The sequence below is a fragment of the Cebus imitator genome, unplaced genomic scaffold, assembly GCF_001604975.1.
Source record: "Cebus imitator isolate Cc_AM_T3 unplaced genomic scaffold, Cebus_imitator-1.0 Scaffold141, whole genome shotgun sequence".
NCBI lineage: Eukaryota > Metazoa > Chordata > Mammalia > Primates > Cebidae > Cebus > Cebus imitator.
In genome coordinates this window covers 4,864,356-4,885,296 of record NW_016107456.1, presented here as the reverse complement: position 1 = coordinate 4,885,296, position 20,941 = coordinate 4,864,356, and the positions used below count along the sequence as shown (strand labels likewise).

Genomic DNA, 20,941 nt, shown 5'->3' with positions numbered 1-20,941 from the left:
ACTGTAGAGAAGCTCAGCATGGTGGGCTTCTATGCCTTTGAGGGCTGCAGTCCTGAAGTTTCCAGGAGAGTACAGTTTTAGACATTCTCCCATTGTCCCCATATGTTCCTATTGCCCGTCAGGTCTCATGTTTCCAATTCTCAGTTCAGAAAATAGGACCCAGCAAGCTACCCTTTTATGGAGATTATACCCCAGATGCTGTCCCTAGAATCCCACCTACCCCAGGGAGTGCAGATCCATTGCATCCACCTCTCCTTGTCTAGAAGTCAAAAGCCGCTGGGGAGCCTTAAAGCATGTTACAGTAAAGGAGGTTTCTCTGTGAGTTTCCTTCTCTCTCCAGCTGCCTATTTAAGTGGGCTGCAGACATCCAGCTGTCCTGATTGCTGTCTGGAGCCCTAGTGCTACCCAATGGATGGTGTTCTTCCTTCTACATTATCTGTTTTCTTCAGTGGAAAAGTCTGCCAAGACCTGTGATTTGTGTCACTCTTGTTTGCAGGCCATCAATTCTCCTTGCCTCACAGAGAGTATTTTATCTCCTTCCATCCAGTAGCCTGAGTTCCTGAGAGGGAACAAGTTAGGGAAATGCCACCCTCTGTGACTTATATGAAATCAGGGTGACTTATCACTGGGAGCCCTAGTGCTTTGGTTTTCTCCTTTCTCCTGCATCTTCTCTTTTGTGCCTACATATTGGGCTGATTTTCTTCAAAGTTATAAAAATCATGTGTGATAGGTCTTGTTGCACATTTTGTCAAATAGCTGTAGATTTTTTTCTCTCTTTTTCTCCCCACTCTGCCCACATGTATGTTTTTTTCTGTGTGGTTCTGTGCATTGTGCATGTGTGTACATATTTACACGTATGTACACACACATACTTGGGTCATTGCTTTTGTCTGTACTTTACATCTATGATTATATGCCTATTTATATTTACAAATTTTATCTCCTTGGAAGCAGTCTATGAAACTACGTATGCATCAGTAAATTCAGGGAACAGGACAGAATTGCCCAATTTTGTTGTGTGTGTATGGGAAGGGTTTGCTGTTAAAAATATCAACTCTGTAACAAAAAAATAAATCTGATTTCTAACCATTCAACCCTGTAATAGGTTAAATGATAGCAAACCATTCATTGATTGTGTTTTGTAAAAAGAGTATTAAACAGAAACATGTACCAATTGAAAGAGCCAGACAATTCAATTATAATTAGGAAAACAAAAGTGATGAGCCTGAACAATGCTGCCTTAGTTTTGGGGATAAGTATTGAAAATGCCAACTACATGATAATGCAGCGTTTGTCTTCTCATTGTTAAAGGCACCAGTACTCATCACCTCATTTTTGAAAGCCATGTACCAATTGAATGAAATACAAAACTCAGAAGATGGGTCTAACAGACATGCTTAAAAAAATACCCACATAAAAACAAAGACCCAAATATAAGAAAAACATATCAAAAGAATATTTGAGTAAATTTATATCCATCACTCTACTGATCAATGTACCAGTCCTTCCTTTCATACATGCATCTACGCATCCATCCATCCTTTCAGTAAATATGTTTTAAACTTTTACGTCTTTTATGCACTGTGCTATTAATATATACCCTAGAATGTATAGTCTAGATGCAAATGACTCCAGTGAAAATAACAATTCTTTCTTGTTTTGAGTTATTGTTCCCTAGACTTTCTCTGTGTGGCTAGAAAGAGAGAAATACTTAAATGGTTGAAAAACAGCCAAAGACAGACAAGCACATGCCAACATACCTTTTGTAGCCAGACGGACACAGTTGATTTTGGTCTCCTGTGAACAACAAAAATGAGGTGCCAATTAATTAGCTGTGAGTTACATAAAGTTGTTATATAAAGACAAGTATACATATTTGAATATATATGCATCCATATGTATTTTTAATTATAATTTTAAATTTACCTTTTCCATTTTTTTTGCCATTGGATCACCTTTTAATTCCATCTTTTAATTTTTTTCTCTGGCTAGGTACATATGTTATTCAGTTCACTTCCTGGCTTCTACCATATCATAAACTTCTTCCCCTGAAAGAACCACTTTATAAACATATCAGATAATTCCTAGCACTCATCGTCTCTCACAATAACACTCAGTAGGTACTTGTGGTATGCAGTGGGCTTTGTTCAGTTACATGAGTGAGCAGATGGAACAAGGGCATCCTTGGGAAACTCTGTTACTAGCAATAATGTATCTACATGCATAGGCTGAAGAGACACTTGGCAATAGTCCAGTCGATATGAAATGTAAAACTCAAACTGCAAAGTTCATGTTCAAAAGTTACTTTTCCTCTGAGCTCTTTTGTGAGCCTCAAGTCTTCATACATAATGCGTGTGGTAATGGAATCTTTGCTGGGTGAACTATCTAGTTGTTGTTAGCTGTTTCCAAAGAAAAAAGGATCATAAATATGTGATGTTGCTGGGCATGCAGTGGAGTTAATGAAGGGTGTGCATATGAAGAGAATTATCTCTGCTCACTTTACTGGGATTCATCTCCCAGGAGGTCCTGGAGCCAGCTGAAAATTCCAGTTGACTAAACTGTACCCCCAACAATAGTCTGAATTCAGTGTAGCAATGAAAGTAAAATGCAAAGAATGCAAGTATGTGAGTTGCTGAACCAAAAATCTCTCAATAATCCAATGCTTGTCTTTCTGTTGCTCATTCACAAAGAACCACTACATCTTGAAGGCACTGGTGGCAATCAGGATAATAAAGGTTAGGAGGCCATAATAAAACCTATAGACTTCAGTGCCTAAAAAAAGCAAAGGTTTATTTTCCATTCAAAATACATGTCCAATGTAGGTGTGTGGCTGGGTCTAAGGGGTGGGAGTGGAGGTGGTTGGGAGACACTCTGACCATTGTAACCCCTTAGAGATCATAGCTGGTATGTCCATTTTAACCCAAGGGGAGAGAGTGCTAAAGAGTAAATTAAATGCGCTAAAACAGAAGTGACATTTTCACTTTTATGCATGTTTTATTGGCTAGAACCAGTCACATGGCCATGCCTAATTTGAGATGGGGAAATGGAATCCTCCAGTGTATCCAGAAATAGAGAAGACATGATAATGTCTATAGCAGATTCTATTCCATCTAGATACACCTCTGAATGCTGGAAATAATCAATTCTATTAAGTCCAAGTATGACTCCCCATAATTAATCTCACAGTTATGCCCAGTAGTCTTGCTTCTGTTCCTCAGAATGCACAGCAAGTCTGCTTTTGCTTGTGCAAAAAGGTCTAGATACTGAAAGATGGTTCTTGGGCTCATAAACATTCATCTTCATCAATTCCTCATATGATAAAAGTTCAAGTCTTGCAAGCTATCCTAGCTACTCATTCTAGGAACTCCATTTTGTCCTCTTAATATGCAGTGACTAGAACACAAAACAGCAGTCTACATGTGCTCTTATTGATATATGATTACCTAGACTATCACTATTATCCTTACTTATATTGGGCTTCTATTAACATTGCCAACATCTTAGTGTTTATCCATCTCCCCTAACCAAAAATAAAAATCTAGGTTATAAACCTGCTTCGACATGTATAGGTGTGGCTATATGTTTGGAACCCAAGTACAGAGTCATATTTACCACTATGATTTCCATCTTCTTCAACTGATCTAAGTACTACAGCCCATCATCATTTTCTCCACAAGCTGAAAAATTTTATAAATCAATTTTTTCTTTAATTTCATCCCCATCATTAATATAAGTAACAATCTGGATAATGCCAATAGTAGAACCTTACGGCTTGCACTAGATTCCATCTTCCAGGTTGACTTTTGTCTGTTAATCCAAATCTGAACTAATTACTAATATCCTAAATTGCTTATGCATTGAGCTTGAGAATAGCATCAAATTCCTTTTAGACAGTGATACTCTGTCTATTGCATTTCTCCAATCAGTGCAAAGACTGTCTTAAAGGAAGAAGGTTGAGTTGACATGACTTGTTCTTTGGAATAACTGTTTTCTTCCTTGTAAATGCTGAAAGTGTCTCTCTTTAAAACAAACAATTATTTCATTTTATAAAGTAATAATTCAGAAATGCTAAAAAACATGACAAGTCATGGTTCAAATATATGAATCACTTATACAAAATCTTCATATAAAATTTGAAGCAGATTATATTTCAATAGCAAGTTTTTTTAAAGGAACATACCCAAAAGATGAAAAGAAAGAAAAATGGGGCTGGGTGCAGTGGCTCATGCCTGTAATCCCAGCACTTTGAGAGGCCGAGGAGGGTGGATCATGAGGTCAAGAGATCGAGACCATCCTGGTCAACATGGTGAAACCCCGTCTCTACTAAAAATACAAAAAATTAGCTGGGCATGGTGGCACGTGCCTGTAATCCCAGCTACTGAGGAGGCTGAGGCAGGAGAACTGCCTGAACCCAGGAGGCGGAGGTTGCGGTGAGCCGAGATCGTGCCATTGCACTCCAGCCTGGGTAACAAGAGCGAAACCCCGTCTAAAAAAAAAAAAAAAGAAAAAGAAAAATGGTTGAGAAAAAAAATAATAGTAAAGGATACTGCTCTAAACGTGATGTACTAAAAGCTTAAGTAACAAGTTAAATCTTCCATATGACAATTAAAGGGACCAAACTCATTTCTGTTTTCATGTTTCGATAAAGCTTTTCAGTTTCTGCTGGCTTCCATTCCAAAACCACCATACCCTATGCTTTGATTTAAGGAGCTTGAGATGGTTAAATAAAGTGTGAAACCCAGAGCACTGAAGAAGACATGCAAGTGATTGTGCAGTGTCACAATGACTGTCATTGAAACTGTGTGGACTGGGAGAGGTGCCAACACACAATAAATGATTAGAATGATCTCCAACTTCATAGTAATAAAGAAAAAAAAAGATTTTGAAATTAATATATTAGGAAACTTGCCAATTCTGTGCATGATTGTTGAATACAGCAGAGGACAAAGGTTTGATGAGGCTAATACTGCTGAGAGTAGTTTATAAATATGTATCTTCACTTTAAAGAGATTCAGTCTTATCTGTCTAGACATCTAAGAATCTTTTCTCAGGGAATAACCTCCAATATAGAAGAAGCTTTACATTCAAAGACGTTGGTTTCAGTGTTCTTTATAAAATTGAAAATCATGAGCAATGTATCTGTCTAACAACACAGGCATGGAAAAAAAAAAAAGCTATGGTCTCTCTTATTCAACACAGTACTGGAAGTCCTAGCCAGAGCAATTAGGCAAGAGAAAAAAAATGAAGGGCACCCAAATGGAAAGGCAGAAAGTCAGATTGTCCTGTTTACACATGACATGACTTTATATACAGAAAACCCCAAAAACTTTACCAAAAAATCCCTCCTATAACTGCTAAGCAAATTCAGTAAATTTGCAGAATACAAAATCAACATGTAAAAATCAGTAATGTTTCTATACATAAACAATAAACTACCTAAAAAAAAAACAGATAAGACCATCTCATTTACAGTAGCCACCAAAAATAATAAAATACCTAGGAATCAATTTAATCAGTTTAACAATTTAATCAAAGACCTCTATAAGAAAAAACAAAAATACCAATGAAAGAAATTGGAAAGCATGCAAGTAGAAAGATATCCCAGGCTCATGGATTGGAATAATTAATACTGGTAAAATAATCATGCTATCCAAAGCAGTCTATAGATTCAATGCAATTTCTATCAAAATACCAGTGGAATTCATTATAGAAATAGAAGTCCTAAAATTTGTATAAAAACTCAAAAGACCCCAAATAGCCAAAACAGTCCTGAGCAAAAAGAACAATGCTAGAGGCTTTATACCAACAGACTTTAAAATATACTATAACACTGTGGTAACAAAAACAGCATAGTACTGCCATAAAAGCAGACATATAAATCAATGAAATAATATTTTTTAAAACCCCCAAATTAATGCACATACCTACAGTCAACTGATTTTTGAGAAAGTCACCAGGAATACTCACTGGGGAAAGGACAATGACTTCAATCAGTGGTGCTGGGAAAATGGAATATCCATATTTTGAAGAATGAAACTAGACCCCCATCTCTCACCCTACACAAAAATCAACTCAAAATGAATCAGAGACCTAATTGTAAGACTTGAAACTATAAAACTACTAGAAGAAAACATTGGGGAAATGGTCTGAAACCAAACATATGACACTGATCTAGGAAAAGATTTTATGAATAAAACCTCGAAAGCACAGGCAACAAAAGAAAAAAAATAAACAAGTGGGATTATATAAAACTAAAAATTTATGTCAAAAAGGGAAACAATAAACAGAATACAAAGGCAACCTATAGAATGGAAGGAAAATATTTACAAATTGTTCATCCCACAAGGAATTAATATTCAGAATATATAAGGAACTCAAACAATTCAACAGCTAATAAAAATCCAACTTAAAAATGGGCAAATGATCTGAAAAGACATCTCTTAAAAGGAGATATACAAATGGCCAAAAAATGTATTTTAAAATGCTCACTATCACTAATCATCAGGGACATGCCAATTAAAACTACAGTGAGGTATCATCTCACCCTTGTTAGGACAGTTATCATAAAAAAAATAATAGTAACAAATGCTGGTGAGGATGTTGAGACAACGGAACTCTTATACATTGTTTTTGAGAATGTAAAGTAGTTCAGCCACTATGGAGAACAGTATAGAGGTTCCTCAAAAAAAAAATCTGCAAATAGAACTAATATGATCCGGCAATCTGACTTCTGGGCATTTATCCAAAAGAAGAGAAATCAGTGTATTGAAGAGACATCTGCACCATGTTTATCGCAGCACTATTCATAATAGCCATGACAGAGAATCAAACTAGGTATCCAAAACCAGATGAATAAAGAAAACGTGGTATATATGTAACATGGAGTAATATTCATCCATAAAAAGAATAAAAGCCAGTCATTTGTGGCAACATAAATGGAACTGGAGGACATAACATTAAGGAAAACAAGCCGTGAACAGAACGTTAAATACTTCATGCTCTCACTCATATGTGACAACTAAAATAAGTTGACCTCATAGAAGTGAAAGGCAAGACAGCAGATACTAGAGGTTAGAAAAGGAACAGAGAGATAGGAAAAGATTTGTTAAATGAAACAAGATTGTAGCTAGATAGAAGGAATAAGTTCTAGTGTTCCATAGCCTGTAGGATGACTATAATTAACAAAAATGTATCATTTCAAATAGCTAGACAGAGGATACTGAATGTTCTCAACACAAAGAAATGGTAAATATTCAAGATGATGATTATGCTAATTACCTTGATCTGATCTCTATTCATTATATGTTTCAAAACATCACTATGTACTCCATAAATATTTAGAATTAGTATGCGTTAAACACATAAAAGGAAAAAAAGTCACAAAAAGAAACCTGTGGGCTGGGTGTGGTGGCTCATGCCTGTAATCCTAGCACTTTGGGAGGCTGAGGTGGGTGGATCACAAGGTCAAGAGGTCGAGACGATCCTGGCCAACATGGTGAAACCTCATCTCTACTAAAAATACAAAAATCAGCTAGGTGTGGTGGCATGCGCCTATAATCCCAGCTACTCTGGAGGCTGAGGCAGGAGAATCACTTGAACCCAGAGGTGTAGGTTGCAGTGAGCCAAGATCATGCCACTGCACTCTAGTCTAGGTGAGGGAAAGAAAGAGAGAGAGAGAGAAAGAGAGAGAGAAAGAGAGAAAGAAAGAAGGAAAGAGAGAAAGAAAGAGAAAGAAAGAAAGAAAAGAAAAAGAGAGAGAAAGAAAAAGAAAAGAAAGCAAGCTGTGGTCTATCTACATAGTAGAATCTTAGGGAACTGTTAACAAAAATGATTGTGAGGGCCATATAATAACATGAAATGGTACACATAAGAGAAAAATAAATAAAGCAAAGTCCATTTTCTGTTACAACTAACATGCAAATTTAAGCATTAAAAATTACATCCTGAAGGAAATAGGTTAAATCTTAATAAATTGTTGCACAATTAATTTAAATTATAAGGTATATGCAGATGAGTATACTAAACTTAAATACAGTTTGACAAATTTTTCACCAAGTAAACACACACCTATGACCAGCACCCAAATCAAAACACTCAATATTGCCAGCACCTCAGAAGTTTCCTTTATGCTTCTTCTGGTTACTTCCTCCCTGGAAAAGTGAACAATAATCTACTTTCTGTGGGAATGTTCTTTTAATATGTGGTCACATTAAAGGGAATTCTGCAGTGGTTTGTTCTTTTTTGTTTTTTAAGATTCAGACAGTTCGTGTGCAGGTTTGTTACCTGAATATATTACTGAATGCTGAGGTTTGGGCTTCTTTGAACCCATTGCCCAAAGAGTGAATAAATGAACATGGTACCCAATAGGTAGTTGTTCAACCATTGCCTCTCTCCCTCCTTCCCTACTTTTGTAGTCTCCAATGTCTACTGTTACCATCTTTATGTCTGTGTGTACCCAATGTTTAGCTCTACTTACCAGAGAGTACATGTGGCATTTGATTTTCTCTTTCTGCACTCATTTGCCTAGGCTGCATAGTATTCCATGGTGTGTATGAACCATGTTTTCTTTATCCAGTGAAACATAGATGGGCACCTAGGTTGATTCCATGCCTTTGCTATTGTGAACAGTGCTGTGATAAATTTACTAGTGTGTGTCTCCTTTTGGTAGAATGGTTACTTTTCTTTTCTCATTACTGGTATATACCCAGTAATGAGATTTCTGGGTCAAATGGTGATACTGCTTTTAGTCCTTTAGGAAGTCTCCAAACTGCTTTCCACAGGGACAGAAGTAAAGCCACACACAAACAATCAACTGATCTTCAACAAAGATGAAAAAAAGAAACAATAAAGGACACCCTCTTCAAAAAAGGATGTTGGGAAAAGCAGATAGCCATATGCAGAAGAATGAAACTGGATCACTACCTCATACCATATAAAAATTAATTCAAAATGGATTAAAGACTTAAATGTAAGACCTCAAACTATAAAAATCCTAGAAGAAAACCTACGAAATACTCTTCTGGGCAAGGACCTAGGCAAATAATTTATGACTGAGACCTCAAAAGCAAATGCAACACAAACAAAAATTAGCTATTGGAACCTAATCAAACTCAAGAGCTTCTGCTCAACAAAACAAAAACAAAACTATCAACAGAGTAAACAACTTACAGAATAGGAGAAAATATTTGCAAACTGTGCATCTGACAGAGAACTAATATCCAGAATCTTTAAGAATCTTGAACAAATCAGCAAGAAAAAAACAACCCCATTAAAGAGTAGGCAAAGGACATAAACAGACATTTCTCAGAAGACGTATAAGTGGCCAACAAACATATGAAAGAATGCTCAACATTGTTAATCTCCAGAGAAATGCAAATCAAAACAACAAGATACAATCTCATACCAGTCAGAATGGCTATTACTAAAAAGTTAAAAAATAACAGATGTTGGCAAGGTTGCAGAGAAAAGGGAATGAACTGTTGATGAGATTGTAAATTAGTGCAGAGGTTTATTCTGTCTTCTCTTGTACATTGTGTCATTTGTGAGAAGTTTTTAACTTTCCTTAGAATAATCTTCCCTTCCACAGTTTTGTGCAGGAAAATGAGCCATTTCCTAAAATCACCCCTTCAGCCCCACACGTTTTAAAGTCTGTTTTCTATGATCTAGACTGTATATACGATTATGCTTCTGTCTTCCTGACTGACAAACATGATGCCGACATGTTTGTTTTCTCCTAAGTTCCTGACAACTTTAATTCCATAACCAATTTGTCTCTGTTGGTCAGAATTAGGTACAGAATAAGAATGCCCTGAGTCACTCTCTTGACCTTCTGAGTGACTGGATTGTCAGCAAGCAAATCAGGTCTATTCTGGACACTCTGATGTCTATCACCCTAATTCAAGTTTATAATATATTCTGGGACAGTGCAACCTAATTTCATTTCCTTATCATTTTAACCTCACTCACATTCCACTTCCCACTCCAGACTAAAATCTGCACACAGGCATAAATCCCCCTGGGGTAGAACGTCATGTCCTTATTATTGCACTCTGTTGAGAAATGCTTCTACCCGAGGCTCTGCCAGTATAGCAATATAGGGCTATACTGGCTATAATCTCTCTACATACTGATTCCATTGCCTCAAACTCGCCAAGTCTCTAAACTCCCTTCAGTCATACTAGACCAAGTCCACTACAACTTTTATGTGGTCAGCTCTCATAGTCACTGCTGCAACTCCATCTCTCTTAATATCTCTCATCAACATTAGCTGCCACTGACCATTCCCTCCTTGACCTGTTTAACCATCTTGGCTTTAAGTCATTCTACATTCCAGACTTTTCTTCTACTTCACTACCTGTTCCTTATCCACTTTTTTACCTGTGCATCTATCCTTTACTTGACTTCAATATACTGGAGTGACCTGGAGCTTGGTTTTATATCCTTTTTCATCATTTATATCCTATTTCACTAGGAGATTATAATAAATTGTGAGGATTTGAATATTATGTTCGCATGACTCCCAAAGTTCTTTTTCTAGCATAGATATTCTTGAGATCCAGGCTCATCTATCCATCTGTCTACCTGAAATATCTGAAATATTCACAATGAAATATACAATCCTCTAAAAGAATTCTGTTTTCCCTTTTATTTTCACTCCAAGTCTTATCCACGACTAGTTTTCCCTATTTAAATAAATGTCACCATCATTGACTTAGTTGATTAAGCAAACAACCTAGGAGTCATTATTGATTTTTCTAAATCTATCACTTCCCAAAATCAACCAACCATTAATTCATGTTGGATCTGGGTAGTTGAAGAAATTGGTAACAACACCAAATTTTCCCACGTATGGTTAAAAAACACCATAGGAAAACAAGAAAAAATTATACAAAATCCACAACTTCAGCATAATTAATATATAGAGAGGTCTTCAAATGTTATAGGCCCTGTTTGGTAGAAAAGTAAGAACCAACAAGGGTGGATCCAAGATGGCCGAATAGGAACTGCTCTGGAGTACAGTTCCCAGCGAGAACGCAGAGGGTGAGTGATCACCACATTTCCAAACGAGTTTTTACTGCCCACAGACCAGGAGATTCCCGGGCAGAAAGGTGCTACGAGTTTCCAGCATGGCTGTTTCAGCCAGTGCAGTGAGTCTTTGCACAAAAACTCACACAAATCAGGGAGGCCATTTCAACTGGCACTTGGAATGCCTGGGGGACAGAGCTGCCCATTCAACTGAAAAAAAGTGAGCTGAAACAGGGAGCCAGGTAATCTGGCTCAGCAGGTCCCATCCTCACAAAGACCAGCCATCTGAAACACTCTGGACTGAGAGTTTCACAGCAAGTGCAGCTGGATGCCTGATGGTCCAGCTCTGTGGGTGGAAGGGTGTCTGCCATTACCGAAGCAGTCCACCACTACAGAGGCAGTCCATCATCACAGAGGTAGTCTGCCATTACTGAGGCAGACTGTCATTACTGAGGCAGTTCTAACTATACCTCTATAAACAAAACCACAAGGAAGCTCACACAGCAGCTGGGCAGAGCCCATGGCCGCTCAGCAACACCTCTGCTGGCAGACTGTGACTAGGCTACCATCTTGCTGGGCAAGGCATCTCTAAAAAAAGGCAGCAGCACATCAGGAACATATAAATAAAGCCCCACCTTCCCAGGACAGAGTACCTGGGAAAAAAACATGGTTGTGAGCTCTGCTGCAGCAGACTGAAACGTACCTACCTGCCCAGCAGCTCTGAACAGAACAAAGGAGCTCACAGCTCAGCACTTTAGGTCCTATAAGGGACAGACTGTCTCCTCAAGCAGCTCCCCAACACCAATATATCCAAGGAGACACTCATAAAGGAGAGTTCAGGCTGACATCTGGTGGGTATCCTTCTGGGACAAAGATAACAGAAGAAGAAACTGGCAGCAACCCTTACTGTTCTGCAGCTACCACAGGTTATCCCCAGGCAAGCAAGGTCTGGAGTGGACCTCCAGTAGGCCTATAGCAGAGGGGCCTGACTATTAGAAGGAAAACTAAAAAACAGAAATAACTTCATCATCAACAAAAAGGACATCCACTCACTCAAGACTCCATCCAAAAGTCACCAACTACAAAGACCACAGGTAGATAAATCCACAAAGATGGGAATAAACCAGTACAAAAAGGATGAAAACACCCAAAACCAGAATGCCTCTCCTCTTCCAAGGGATCACAACTCTTCACCAGCAAGGGAACAAAGCTGGATGGAGAATGAGTCTGATGAATTGACAGAAACAGGCTTCAGAAAGTGGGTAATAACAAACTCCTCTAGGCTAAATAAACATGTCCTAACACAATGCAAAGAAGCTAAGAACGTTGAAAAAAGGTTTGACAAAATGCTAATGAGAATAAACACCTTAGAGAAAACATAAATGAATTGATGAAGTTGAAAAACACAACATGAAAACTTTGAGAAGCATACACAAGTTTCAATAGCCAAATCAACCAAGCAGAAGAAAGGATATCAGAGACTGAAGAGCAACTCAATGAAATAAAACAAGAAGGCAAGAGTAGAGAAAAAAGAGTAAAAAGAAATGAACAAAGCCTCCAAGGAATATGGGATTATGTGAAAAGACCTAATCTACATTTGACAAGTGTACCTGAAAGTGACAGAGAGAATGAATCCAAGCTGGAAGACACTCTTCAGGATATTATCCAGGAGAACTTCCCCAACCTAGCAAGGCAAGCCAATATTCAACTCCAGGAACTACAGAGAACACCACAAAGATATTCCTCAAGAAGAACAACCCCAAGGCACATAATCCTCAGATTCACCAGGGTTTAAATGAAGGAAAAAATGCTAAGGGCAGCCAGAGAGAATGGTCAGGTTACCCTCAAAGGGAAGCCCAACAGACTCACAGTGGACCTCCCAGCAGAAGAGAGTGGGGGCCAATATTTAACATCCTTAATGAAAAGGGCTTTCAACCTAGAATTTCATATCCAGCCAAAATAAGCTTCATAAGCAAAGGAGAAATAAAATCCTTTATGAACAAGCAGTTGCCCAGAGATTTCATCATCCTGCCTTATAAGATCTCCTGAAGAAAGCGCTAAACATAGAAAGGAACAACCAGTACCAGCCACTCCAAAAACATACCAAATGATAAAGAGCATCGACACAATGAAGAAACTGCATCAACTAATAGGCAAAACGACCAGTTAGCATCAAAATGGTAGATTCGAATTCACACATAACAATATTAACCTTAAAGGTAAATGGGCTAAATGCTCCAATCAGAAGACACAGACTGGCAAATTGGATAAAAAGTCAAAACCCATAGTGGGCTGTATCCAGGAAACCCATCTCACATGCAAGGACACACATAGGCTCAAAATAAAGGGATGGAGGAAGATTTGCCAAGCAAACGGAGAACAAAAACATGCAAGAGTTGCAATCTTAGTCTCTGATAAAATAGATTTTAAACCAACAAAGATCAAAAGAGACAAAGAAGGGCATTACATAATGGTAAAAGGATCAATGCAACAAGAAGAGCTAATGATCCTAAATATATACACACCCAATACAGGAGCACCAGATACATAAAACAAGTTCTTAACCACCTACATAGAGACTTAGACTCCCACACAATAATAGTGGAGACTTCAACACTCCACTGTCAATATTAGACAGATCAATGAGACAGAAAATTAACAAAGATATCCAGGACTTGAACTCAGATCTGGACCAAGCAAACCTAATAGACATTTGCAGAACTCTCCACCCCCAATCCACAGAATATACATTCTTCTCAGCACCATATCACACCTACTCTAAAATTGCCCACATCATTGGAAATAAGTCACTCCTCAGCAAATGCAAAATAACAGAAATCATAACAGTCTCTCAGACCACAGTGCAAACAAATTAGAACCCAGCATTCAGAAACTAACTCAGAATCGTACAACTTTATGGAAACTGAACAACTGGCTATCGAATGTTGACTCGATAAACAATGAAATGAAGGCAGAAATAAAGATGTTCTTCAAAAACAATGAGAAGGAAGACACAACATATCAGAATCTCTGGGACACATTTAAAGCAATGTCTAGAGGAAAATTTATAGCAATAGATGCCCACATGAGAAGCAAGGAAAGATGTAAATCAACACCATATTGTCAAAATTGAAAGAGCTAGAGGAGCAACATCAAAAAAAACTCAAAAGGTAGCAGAAGACAAGAAATAACTAAGATCAGAGCAGAACTGAAGGAGACAGAGACATAAAAAATCCTTCAAAAATTAGTATATCAAGGACCTGGTTTTTTTAAAAGATCAAAAAAAAAAAATAGACCACTAGCCAGATTAATAAAAAAGAAAAGAGAGAATAATCAAATAGATGCAATAAAAAATGATACAGGGCATATCACCACAGATTCCACAGGAATGCAAACTACAATGAGAGACTACTATAAACAACTCTATGCACATAAACCAGTAAACCTGAAAGAAATGGGTAAATTCCTGGACACTTACACCCTCCCAAGCCTAAACCAAGAAGTTGAAACCCTGAATAGACCAATAACAAGGGCTGAAGTTGAGGCAGCAATCAATAGCCTACCAGCCAAAAAAAGCCCAGGTTCAGATGGGTTCACAGCTGAATTCTACAAGACATACAAAGAGGGGCTGGTACCACTCCTTCTGAAACAATTCCAAATAATATAAAAAGAGGGAATCATTCCCAAATCATTTTATGAGGCCAACATCATTCTGATGCCAAAACCCAGCATAGACTCAACAAGGAAAGAAAACTTCAGGCCAATCTCCATGATGAACATAGATGCAAAAATCTTCAATAAAATACTGGCATATCAAATGCAACAGCATATCAAAAAGCTTATCCATCACAATCAAGTAGGCTTCATCCCAGGGACATACGGCTGGTTCAACATAAGCAAGTCTATAAACATAATTCACCACATAAACAGAACCAAAGACAAAACCCACATGATTATCTCAATACATGTAGAGAAGGCCTTTGACAAAATTCAACAGCCCTTTATGCTAAAAACTCTCAATAAACAAGGTATTGATGGAACGTATCTCAAAATAATAAAAGCTATTTACGACAAACCCACAGCCAATATCATACTGAATGGGCAAAAACTGGAAGCATTTCCTTTGAAATCTGGCACTAGACAAGGATGCCATCTCTCACCACTCCTATTCAACATAGTATTGGAAGTTCTAGCCAGAGCATTCAGGCAAGAAAAAGAAATAAAGGGTTTTCACTTAGGAAATGAGCAAGTCAAATTGTCTCTATTTGCAGACAACATGATTGTATATTTAGAACACCCCATCATCTCAGCCCAGAATCTCCTTAAACTGATAAGCAACTTCAGCAAAGTCTCAGGATACAAAATCAATGTGCAGAAATTAGAAGCATTCCTATACACCAATAAGTGACTTAAAGAGGGCCAAATCATGAACGAACTCTCATTCACAATTGCTACAAAGAGAATAAAATACCTAGGAATACTACTAACAAGGGATGTAAAGGACTTCTTTAAGGAGAACTACAAACCATTGCCCAAGGAAATAAGAGAGGACACAAACAGATGGAGAAACATTCCATGTTCATGGTTAGGAAGAATCAAAGTCATGAAAATGGCCATGCTGCCCAAAGTAATTTATAGATTCAATGCTATCCCCAACAAGCTACCAATGACCTTCGTCACGGAACTGGAAAAAGCCTCCTTAAAGTTCATATGGAACCAAAAGAGAGCTTGCATAGCTAAGGCAATTCTAAGTAAAAAGAACAAAGCTGGAGGCATCACACTACCTGACTTCAAACTATACTACAAGACTACAGTAATCAAAACAGCATAGTACTGGTACCAAAACAGAGATATAGACCAATGGAACAGAACAGAGGCCTCAGAGGGAACACCACACATCTGCAACCATCTGATATTTGATAAACCTGACAAAAGCAAGCAATGGGGAAATAATTCCCTATTTATAAATTGTATTGGGAAAACTGGCTAGCCATGTGCAGAAACCCTTCCTGACACCTTACACTAAAATTAACTCCAGAAGGATGAAAGACTTCCTAACACCATAAAAACCCTTGAAGAAAACCTAGACAAATTCAGGACCAAGGCATACGCAAGGACTTCATGACTAAAGCACCAAAAGCACTGGCAACATAAGCCAAAATAGACAAATGGGATCTAATTAAACTCCAGAGCTTCTGCACAGCAAAAGAAACAATCATTAGAGTGAACTGGCAATCAACAGAATGGGAAAAAATTTTTGCAATCTACCCATCTGACACAAGGCTAATATCCAGAATCCACAAATAACTAAAACAGATTTATAAGAAAAAAACAAACAAACCCATTCAAAAGTGGGCAAAGAATATGAACATATGCTTTTCAAAGGAAGACATATATGAGGTCCACAAACATATGAAAAAATGCTTATCATCACTGGTCATTAGAGAAATGCAAATCAAAACCACATTGAGATACCATCTCACACCAGTTAGAATGGCAATCATTAAAAAAATATGGAGACAACAGATGCTAGAGAGGATGTGGAGAAATAGGAACACTTTTAAAGTTGGAGGGATTGTGAATTAGTTCAACCATTGTGGAAGACACTGTGGCGATTCCTCAAGGACCTAGAAATAGAAATTCCATTTGACCCAGCAATCCCATTATTGGGTATATATCCAAAGGATTATAAATCATTCTATTATAAAGACACATGCACATGTATGTTCATTGAGGCACTGTTTACAATAGCAAAGACCTGGAACTAAGCCAAATGCCCATTGATGATAGGCTGAACAGGAAAAATGTGGCACATATACACCATGGAATACTATGCAGCCATAAAAAATGGCGAATTAGTGTCCTTTGTGGGGACATGGATGAACCTGGAAACCATCATTCTCAGCAAACTGACACAAGAACAGAAAACCAAATACCACATGTTCTCACTCATAGGTGGGTGTTGAACAATGAGAACACATGGGCAGAGGGAGGGGAGCATCACACACTGGGGTCTGTTTGGGGTGACTATGGGAGGGACAGTGAGGGGTAGGGAGTTGGGGAGGAATAACACAAGGAGAAATGCCAGGTATAGGTGACGGGAGGATGGAGGCAGCAAACCACATTGCCATGTATGTACCTAGGAAACAATCCTGCATGTTCTGCACATGAATCCCAGAACCTAAAGTGCAATAAAATATATTTAAAAGAAAGAAAAAAAAGGAAAACAAGAACCAAATATAAATGAAATATCTCTAAAGCATTCAACACAATCATCCTTGTCATCCTATGCAGAGAACAAGAGCTAAATAAAAACAATTTGGGAGAAGAGGTAAGCTAGCAGTGAATACATGGCTGATCTAAAATACTTTCCAGAATGACGAAGACCATACTACACATGAAAGTGCTAAAACAATTCCGGGTAGATCAAAACTAAGAGTACAGGAAAAAGACTTGAAAGAACATGTGACTCAAGGTGGTAGTGTTCAACAGGTACAATTTATGGGTGAAAAGGAGACAAAAAGAAGGGAGAAGTATTCTTGGAAGACTGGTGAGTGAAGGAAAAGGAAGCACAGTGAGAATTTTTAGAATCACAAAAGTAAAAAGAGAATAAAAACAAAAAGCTAGAACGTACCCCCATTCCCCATGACATACACACACACACACACAATCATCTACTGAAAAAACCTGTACTTTACTATCTGGTGAGAATAAAGTGTTTCTGAACTGAGAATCTTATAAGCCACTTTAAATCTATAAAATTAAAAAAAAATTGAAAGAACATAATAAAGCTACTAGATGAAGAAAACAGAAAATGAAAGTCAAAACACCACAAATGATGAAAATCTACTCCTAACAAGAAAACAATCATGAAATAAGAAAATAGAAGTAATACAACACTACAAATGGAATTAAATATCCTCAAACAACTTTGACTTAGAGAAGCACAAGTGAAAAGTCAAAATGTACAAAAAAACAGAAGAAAATAAAGAGTTTATTTAACTCAGAAGAGAAATTTTTTTAAAAAATCATCTCAGAAAGGAATAAATTGTCAAGATGACAAAAAAATCAATTTAATATGGGTTGCTAAATAAAAACAGAAACACAGTAAAGAACAGAAATGAGATATAGAAAAAATTAACAAGGGTTGGTGAAAAAGTGGTTTAAAAATAAGGCAAAGAAAATACAACATACATATACCGAAATTTCTGAGAAGAGAGACAAAATAATCAGATCGGTAAATATTTTATAACAATAATCCAAGAAAAATTATTAGAAGTAAAAGAAGTCCCATGCCTCTATAGTGAAAGGGTGCACAGTGCTCTTGGGAAAATAGATCTGAAAAGATCAACTCCAAAACACAGTCTAGTAAACTATTAAACTTAGAAAAAAATTCTCAAAGCCAAAGATATTGAATAATGCACAGATACAAGAGAATTAGACTATCATGATACTTCTCAAAAACAGCATGCAAAACAAGGAAACAATGAGGCAGCATTTTTCAAAAGCTTACAGAATATTAATATGAATCAATGATTTTATAACTAGCCATGCATATTTCATACAGCAAAGCTATGGAAAAATAGCTTTCAACATTCAAAAAGCCAGGGGATGCTGTAGTCTTGAGTCTTTCTGGAAGGATCTACAGAGTATAAGTTCACTCAAAAAAACATGACTTAGGAAACTTTAGCAAAAAGACTGATGGTGAAAGTTTAATATGTTTAACCGTAAGTCTAAAACTGAAATAATGTAGGGATGTGGATGAAAGTAAGATATATAAATGTTATATTTTCTGACACTGCAGATAATGCAAATATTATTTAAATATAACTAAAATAACTAAATTATTAGAAAATTTAGTTATTAGTAATAATAACTAAAAATTGAGAGAGAGAGAGAGAGAGAGAGAGACAAAGAGAGAGAAGAAACAGGGAAAGAGAAGAGTAGTATCAGGTCATTTATTGTCGTACAGGCAGTGCTATGGTCTGTCTTTGTGTCTCCACCCAAAACTCATCTTGAATTGCAATCTAAACTGTTATCCTATGTGTTAGGGGAAGGACCTTGTGGAAGATGATTGGGTCATAGGGGTGGTTCCCCCATGCTGTCCTTGTCATAGTGAGTGAGTTCTCATGATATCTGATGGCTTTATAAGGGGCTCTTCTTCTTTCGTTCTCTACTTCTCTCTTATGCCACCTGGTGAAGAAGGACACGTTTGCTTCCCCTTCTGCCATGACTGTAAGTTTCCTGAGGCCTCCCCAGCCACGTGGAGCTGTGAGTCAAAAAAATCTCTTTTCTTTATAAATTACCCAGTCTCGGGTAGTATTTTTATCGCAGTTTGAGAATGAAGTAATAGAGGCAATATATGAAAGCTAATGGATACCAGGAAAAAAACTAGAAAGCAAAAGATTAAACAAAAAGATGACATTAAGAGTGCTAAATAATAGAAAAGAACAAAGTTAACTATTAGAACAAAAATACAAACTTCCCTAAATACAAAATGAAATTTTAAGTTAAAAGAGTAAAGAAGCGCAGCAGAAAATATTATAAAATTAATAAATTATGAGATACAAATATATGGCAGAGTTGAGACCAAATATATCAGTCATATCACCAAATATGAATGGTTTAACTCACATACTTAAAAAGGTACTGCTTTGGCTTACAAAACAAGACCCAACTACCTTCTGTGTATAAAGGTCACATCTAAAATATTGTTATTGTAAACAGTGCTACAACAAACATGCTCAATAATAACTTAATTATACATTTAAAAATAACAGAGTGTAACTGTATTGCTGGTAACTCAAAGGATAAGTGCTTGAGGGGATGGACACCCCATTCTCAATAATGTGCTTATTTCATATCACATGCCTGTATCAAAACATCTCATGTATCCCATAAACAAATATATAAATATATCCACCTACTATGTACCCACAAAAAAATTCAACAATTTTAAAAAGCAATTAGGTGAATAAAATAATTTCTCTAAAAAGTAAAAAGGAATGAAAGAAGCTGAGAACAGTAAATGAAAAAATAACAAAGCTATAGTAATGATCCCAATATCAAACAAGAATTCACCTAAAAACGTTAAAATCCACATTTAACAAAGAATATAATAGGTATAAACATCTATTCTCCCAAAACATAATGTAAATAGAAAGCCAACAGTAGTCATATATAAAACTAATACTCAGAGGACATAAGGGTAGCAAAACCCTATTACAATGACAACAAAGATGAAGTACTTGCTAATAGCAAGAATGCACAAAACCTGCATAAAGAAAACTTTACAGCACCACTGAAAGATAAGAAAGTAGAATCAAACAAATGGAAAAACATTCCTTATCTCAGGTAAGATAATTCAACATCTTAAAGATGTCAGTTCACCCTAATTAATGTATAAATTTAATGCAATTCCAGAATTACTAATAGACTTTTTATGAATCTGGACAAGTGGACACTAAAATTTATAAGGAAAGACAAACATGCAAGAAGAGGTAGAAACTCCTTGAAAAAGGAAATCCCAATGGGGAACTTTCCCTCTCAGATATTAAAGTTTAGATCCCATAATTATAACACTGTAGGGCTGCTACATAAATAGCCACACAGACTGGTGGATAGAATATGAAATCCAGAAAAACACCCAAGAACATATGAAAATTTAAAGTATGAGAAAAGCAACATCTCAAATTATAGGGACAAAAATGGACTTTTAAACACATGTTGCTAAGACAACTAGATAGACATTTGGGAAAACAGATAAAAATTAGATCCATAATTTACATTATACACAAAAACAAACACCAAACATCAGAAAACTATATGTAGAAACACTAAAATACACAAGTCTTAGAAGCAAACGTCGGTAAATGCCTTTATAGCCTGGGTGTAAGAAAAAACTTTTTAACTACTA

General features: G+C 36.8%; 1 protein-coding gene across 13 annotated transcripts in view; it reads right to left on the bottom strand.

Moving 5' to 3' along the window:
* PTPRT (protein tyrosine phosphatase receptor type T) overlaps nucleotides 1-20,941 on the bottom strand; it is a 1,128,992-nt gene that overhangs the window by 205,509 nt on the left and 902,542 nt on the right. For all 13 annotated transcript variants that reach the window (XM_037743358.1, XM_037743363.1, XM_017542238.2 and 10 more), the window contains exon 13: nucleotides 1,761-1,797. In XM_037743358.1, coding sequence (XP_037599286.1) covers nucleotides 1,761-1,797 — 37 coding nt within the window. The remainder of the gene's footprint in view (nucleotides 1-1,760; nucleotides 1,798-20,941) is intronic.